The 6,903-nt window shown below is 46.5% G+C and overlaps 1 protein-coding gene across 3 annotated transcripts in view; it reads left to right on the forward strand.

Annotated features, from left to right (window-relative positions):
* Window positions 1-6,903, forward strand: part of ADARB1 (adenosine deaminase, RNA specific B1) — a 136,676-nt gene that overhangs the window by 111,827 nt on the left and 17,946 nt on the right. For all 3 annotated transcript variants that reach the window (XM_023518113.1, XM_023518114.1, XM_012810339.2), the window contains one exon: window positions 3,104-3,285. In XM_023518113.1, the coding sequence (XP_023373881.1) occupies window positions 3,104-3,285 (182 nt within the window). The remainder of the gene's footprint in view (window positions 1-3,103; window positions 3,286-6,903) is intronic.

The following is a 6,903-nucleotide window of genomic DNA, read 5'->3' on the forward strand; positions in this document are numbered from 1 at the left end:
GTTTTTTGGTGGGCCCAGGCTGGATTCGAACCCGCCACCTTAGGTATATGTGGCTGGCGCCTTCGCCACTTGAGCCACAGGCGCCGTGCCAGCTATCAAATTTTTCAAACCAATTAAGATTCGTTTTATAAATCTGGGAGCATTTAAGTTGGATACATAAATATTTAAAATTGAGATATCTTCTTGTTGTATTGTTCTCTTGACCAGTATGAAATGATCATCTTTGTCTTTCTTAACTTTAGTTGCTTTAAAGCCACTTGTATCCAACACTAAAATTGTGACCCCCCTCCTTGTTTCTGATTTCCATTTGCCTGAAATATTGTTTTCCTACCTTTCACCCTGAGTCTTGTTTTGTCCTTTGAGGCTAGGTCTGTGTTTCCTGTAGACAACATATAAATGGCTTGTGCTTTTTTAATCCAATCAGCCAGCCTGTGTCTCTTCAGTGGGGAATTCAAGCCATTTACATTTATTGAGAGAACTGATAATTAAGGTGGAGTTTTAGTCATCTTATTTTGTGAAAGGGTAGTGCCTAGTTTCATCCTTTGTGCCACTATGGAAGCTAGGTTTTGCCCTTTAGTTTCTGAGGATTTACTTTTTTGGTGGTCCTTTATGATGGTCAGTGTGGAGAATCCATCTGAGTATTTCCTATAGAGCTGGTCTTGTTATGGTGAATTACCTCAATGTTTGCATGTCAGTAAAAGATTTGATTTCTCCATCAAATTTGAAGCTTAATTTAGCAGGGTACAGAATTCTTGGCTGAAAATTGTTTGTTTAAGAAGGTTAAAGGTAGATGACCATTCTCTTCTGGTTTGGAATGTTTCAGCTAAAAAGTCCCTGTTACCCTGAGGCATCTGCCCTTGTAGGTCAATTGCACTTACTCCTGGCCGCTTGCAGAATTTTCTCTTTCATCTTGACTTTGGACAGATTCATTGCAATTGCCTTGAAGATGCTCTGTTTGTGTTGAGACAACCTGGGGTTTGATATCCCTCTAAAAGAAGTGTGCCAGAACCTTTGGTGGTGCTTGGGAAATTTTCATTTATGATATTTTCTAGTGGGACTTCTATTCCTTTGGGTCATTCTTTTTCTCCTTCAGGGCACCTATGCTTCATATGTTTGAGCACTTCACGAAGTCCCTTAATTCTCTAAGCAAACTCTCTGCTTTTTCTCTCTTCTGCCTCTTTAAATCCCTGGGTTAGCTCTAGAGCCTTGTCCTCTAGCTCTGAGATTCTTTCTTCTCTATGATCTAATCTGTTATTGATACTTTCTACTGCATCTTTAAGTTCCCTGATTGACTGCTTCAGTTCCTTAAGTTCTGCTATATTCTTTCTAATCTCTTCATATCTTTTATTCATTATATGGATCTATTTTTAGATTTTCAACTTGCTGGTTTCATAGTGGTCCGGGTGCTGTAGCGACACCATGCGTCTCTAGAGTTTCCACAGAGGTGCTGTGGCCCATATCCTGTGGTTAGCTCCGTGTCTTGAGGGGAAGGAAGGCCTGCATTTCCTCGTCTGCCATGTGGAAGTCATAGGCTAAACACCACTTGTTAATCTTCTTCCAGCCCCTCAGTTCTATCCTTCCCCGCCCCTGCTCAGCCCTCCCTGGGCCCCATTTCTTCTCTAGCTTCACTGTCTGCCTCAAGAACCCCTCCTTGAAGTTGGCACCCCATTTCTTTTAACAAAATTTTGCACCACCTCTCCAGTTGATCTCTCCTCCTCTGTAGATTTGCCCCTCTTTCATTTGTTTGCCTTTTCACTGCTTGGCTCCCAGGCTGTCCCTTCCTCCTACATGTGGCCCCAGCAAAGTGAGGCCAGTGGAAACTCAGGATGCTGTAGCCCCAGGGGAGCAGAGGTCTTTGGTCTGTGGACTGGCAGCGGGGTAAGGTGTGAGGCAGGAACTCCAAGAGCAGGATGGCTACCAAGGGCTCTCACTCTGACCTGAGCCTTGATTCAGAGGAACAGGAAATAACCATTTTAATGTTTTGAAGGGCTCTTTTGAGTGCTCTTGTCTTTATAAGAAGTTTAGTACCCTCCTTACCCATGGGTGTCAACACGCCTAGTGGGTGTCGAAGCCTACACAAGGATCTCTCCTCATGCAGGGTACTCCAGCCCATCACACGGCTGTGAGGAAGTCTAGTTTATAGATTAGCACAGTGAGAGATGAACAGCAGTGACTGCTAGCAAAACAGAAGTGGTAGTGCCAGCAGCTCTACTCTCCTTTTTTTGAAACAGAGTTTTACTATGTTGCCCTCAGTAGAGTGCCATGGCATCACAGCTCACAGGAACCTCAAACTCTTAGGCTTAAGTGATTCTGTTCCCTCAGCCTCCCAAGTAGCTGGGACTACAAGCACCCACCTCAACGCCTGGCTATTTTTTTGTTGTAGTTGTCATTGTTATTTAGCAGGCCCAGACTGGGTTCTAACCCACCAGCCCCGGTGTATGTGGCCAACACCTTAACCACTGAGCTGTGGGCACCGAGCCAGCAGCACTACTTTTGAGTTTCAGTCCGTTATTAAGTGAAATAAAGGTTACTTGAACACAAGCACTATGCACGGTGGCAGTGGGTCTGGTCACTGAGATGCTCCCGAGTGGTGATTCAGTATCTAGGGCTAGACAGCCAGACAAGAGAATTCACACTCAGGTAGGACAACAAGAAATTTCATGCCATTACTCAGAACAGTGTAAGATTCAAAGTTTATGAAGTGTTCATATCTGGAATTTTCCATGTAATGTTTTCAGACCATCTTAACTATAGGTAACTCACAATCTGATGGTGAAACTGTGGGTAGGGAGGGACCACTGTGACAAACCACACATTCCTTACAGGAAACTCATGTGGCTTGTTTGCACCTTTTTAAAACTACACTTCTGTAAATATGTCAGCACGGGAAAGCAGATTGGAAACAAGTCATTTCACCGTTGAAAATAACTTTTAAATGGATGCTTCCTTTAAATTTTTACATTGCTAGGTCAGTTTGTTATTTTTATTGGTAATATTTTTTAGTTGGTTGAAATCTCTGTGGAGGTGGCAGCATTTCCATGTGCGCAGGCAGCCAGCTGGTGCCCACTGGTGCTGCCCTCTGAGCATGTGCTCTCTCCCACAGCTGGAACGTGGTGGGGATCCAGGGCTCCCTGCTCAGCATCTTCGTGGAGCCCATCTACTTCTCCAGCATCATCCTGGGAAGCCTGTACCACGGGGACCACCTCTCCAGGGCCATGTACCAGCGCATCTCCAACATTGAGGACCTGCCGCCACTGTACATGCTCAACAAGCCTCTGCTCAGCGGCAAGTATCTCCTGGGTGTGGCCGTCTAACTTCTCTAGGTCCTCAGGAACAGGAGCAGCCGTTCCAAGCCACTCTGGCCTGGTATACAACCTCGCCATTCACAGAAGCAGTTATAGCAGGGCTGGCCACCTGCTGTATTCACCTGTCTCAGTGGCAGAGACTTGTAGATGCTGTGAAAATTCCATCAGCGGCAGCTTTCCCTGACTGACCTGGCGCTGTGGCTCGGGTAGTTCCTGGTGCCTGGGCTGGCTCTGGGAAGGTAGTGACGGTTGTAACTAAGGTGCCAGTGACAGGCGGGTGATGGTTCAAGATATCTGCACCTACCCTACCCTTGATGCTCTTTATTACTGGTGTTTTTTTTTTCTTTTTTTAGAATTTCAGTGGCTAACAGTAAAGTGAACAGGAGCTTTTGAACTCAAGGGTCCTAACTTCTAAGCTCACCCTTATTTAAAAGGACACAGTTAAGGTATTTCCATCCTTTTAAAAATATTGTTTTACTTACTTTTTTAAGCTCCAGACTAAAACCATAATCCCAACTAAAACACATTTCTATGGTGTGCATGTGTGTGCTGCCGTGTCTCCTGGGGCCTGCCTACTAGCACCTCTTAACTCAAGAACAGCGTGTGAGTTTGTGTGAGAGCATGTTTGTCAGAGCACAGCAGGGAAGAGGGGTCAGATTGTACAGCCCCTGCATCTAAACCCGTGTTTTCTAGGGAAACAAAACAGACGTGGGACCTGCTGGTGGGTCAGCTGAAACTGTAGATCGGTGCCTTTCCAAGTGCCTTGTGTGTGGTATATGACGTGCTCGTGAGTCGGGAAGTAGTTATGCCTCTCTGTGCTCTGAGGGGCATTTGAGGGGAGGGTGCTTTCCTCCCAGCTGTCACTCGCCTTCCTGTTCATCCATGGAGGCCTGTGGGTGCACCACGTGGGGTCTAGGGCACAGACATTCCACAGCAGCCGGTCAGGGCCTTGTAGAGACACCGTCTGAGCAGTGTCCCATCCGTCTCTGAAATCTGGGAGACAGGACCATTTTGCTAAAGAAATTTTCTAAGATATTGAAAGTAGAATTCATTTATAAAAATGAAATGCATTTTTATCTTGTCTTATTTAGAAGTACATATAAATCTATAAAAGGTATTAGAAAATAGTGTCTAATATAGAGATGTCAAAGTCACCAATGCATTTGTAAATATATATGTATTTAAATATGAAACATGTAACAAAATAGAGCCCACTCTTCCTCTTCTCTCCAATATCATTTCTAACCCTAAAACCCTAAAGCAAGCGACCAGGGCTCTCCCGAGCTGTGGGGCATCTTGAACTGACCCAGGCCTGAGGGATCCCGGGTTAGAGCTGGGATCTAAGAGGCTGCACCTGCCTTAGCTCTGAATCAGGGGCAGCTTCCACACCTCAATTTCCTCACATGCCCAGTGGCAAGGATGGAGAGGTCCCCTTATGGCCCTACTGGACTAGTGCTTTAAAATTCCTCAAGAATAAAAGGATGGGGTGGCACCTGTGGCTCAGTGAGTAGGATGCTGGCCCCACATACCAAGGGTGGCAGGTTCAAACCCGGCCAAACTGCAACAAAAAATAGCCAGGCATTGTGGTTGGCACCTGTAGTCCCAGCTACTCAGGAAGCTGAGGCAAGAGAATTACCTAAGCCCAAGAACTGGAGGTTGTTGTGAGCTGTGATGCCACAGCACTCTACTGAGGGCAACAAAGTGAGACTCTTTCTCTAAAAAAAAAAAGAATAAAAGGGTGATGCTCAAGGATCAGGAAGTAGAATGCTACCCAAATGCTGAGCCAGTAAACAATGTCACCCCAACACTAAAGGCTATTTCAAAATGTGAACTATTTGAAATATTTTGTTTTAGATAAATGTTTCATTTGGAAATAGTGATGTTTTGTTGTTTTCCTTGAAGAGAGTTCAAATCAGCAAAGCAGGTAGCTTCAGAAAAGACACTTTTAGGCTAGGACCTTCCTGTGAGCCAACGAGGAGGGGAAGGGCGTGGGGGGGGGGGGCGGCAGGAAGTTAGGGAGCCACCACTGCCAAGCAGGAGGGAGGGACCAGTGCAACCCCAGCACCCAGGAGTTGGTGGGCACTACCGAGGACAGGAATCTGGAGAGGGAGCTGCTGACATCATAATGGACTTGGGAGGTCACACTTTTAAATGGGCCCCAAAGCAAAGCCTTCAAAACTTTCTTAGAATGTCTGAGTCCTGTGTTTAACAAGGGACCTGAACAGTGGATCAACCAGGATGTCGGCTTGAGTCCTCTGGTTCTCTTGCTATGCGTGCAGGCCGAGTGAGTTTGTGTATCCATCACAGTTCACACTATGTGTGTCGTGTACCCCTCCTGTGATGGAGCCAAGTGGATGGAGGAACAAAAATGGGCATGAATGCAACACAGGTGATGACCAGCTAAAACTAGTCACCTGAAAAGTAGCGCAAATCAAAGTACACATCCAGGGCAGGCTATTAATAAACTTGGTGTTACACTGTTATCACTTTTTTAAATGATGTCAAGGTTAAAGAGAAGAATTTAATTTTCATTTCAGCCTAAAAAATACATTTCTACTTTAAGAAAGAACTTGGTGCTGAGCTGTGAAATGTTTGAGCCCTGCCGTGAATGCCCCCCTGAGGCTCCACCTGGTGCTTTGGAAACAGAAGCCTCCGGAGTTTTCTCGGATCCTCTTCCAAGTGGGTTTCACGTCCAGCACTTGTAATTTAGGCTGTTTCAGCTTCTGATCTGCATCCACTGGCCCCTGACTCTGAGGTCCTTGGCTGACCCATTTGCTTTTCAGGCTCCCTGCTAGAACTCAGGAAGGAAAACAGTGGTACCTGACCATCGGGGGTGGGGAGGGTGACTCCAGAGGCCGTGGGGACACACAGGCTGATTTTGGGTCACTGGGCGAGCCTCCTGTAGTGCTGTCACAACACTGACCATCACAAAACTGATGAGGTCACGTAGGGGCTGGGGTCCCAACAAATGCAGCTGGAGTGTAGGTGTCTCTGAGAGATCCCTGTAGAAACCCAAGGAGATGAGCCACAGGCTGTGGCTCAGGACAGAAAGGAGATGAGTACCGTGGGGGCAGTGTGGCTGTCCCTGTGGTGGCAGGAAGAGCTGACTTCATATCAAACACAGTGAAGAGAGTGACTTGGTGAAGGCACAGCCTTAAGAAAGAGGAGTTCCCATGGGAGCAAGGGAGAGTGCGCATGCGTATGCATGAGAGTGTGTGTGTGTGTATACCTGTGTGTATGCATGAGAGTGTGTGTGTATACCTGTGTGTGAGCGTGTGAGTGTGTGAGTGCCTGTGTGTGAGTGCCTGTGTGTGAGCATGTGAGTGCCTGTGTGTGAGCATGTATGTGTATGTGAGTGTGTGAGTGCCTGTGTGAGCATGTGAGTGTATGAGTGCACGTGTGTGAGCTTGTGTGTGTATGTGTGTGAGTGCCTGTGTGTGAGCATGTGAGTGTGTGAGTGCCTGTGTGTGAGCATGTGTGTGTATGTGAGTGTATGAATGCCTGTGTGTGAGTGCCTGTGTGTGAGGATGTGAGTGTATGTATGTGAGTGTATGAGTGTCTGTGTGAGCATGTGAGTGTATGTATGTGAGTGTATGAG

This window comes from Otolemur garnettii, unplaced genomic scaffold (genome assembly GCF_000181295.1).
Source record: "Otolemur garnettii isolate 467f Iridium unplaced genomic scaffold, OtoGar3 scaffold00128, whole genome shotgun sequence".
Lineage (NCBI taxonomy): Eukaryota > Metazoa > Chordata > Mammalia > Primates > Galagidae > Otolemur > Otolemur garnettii.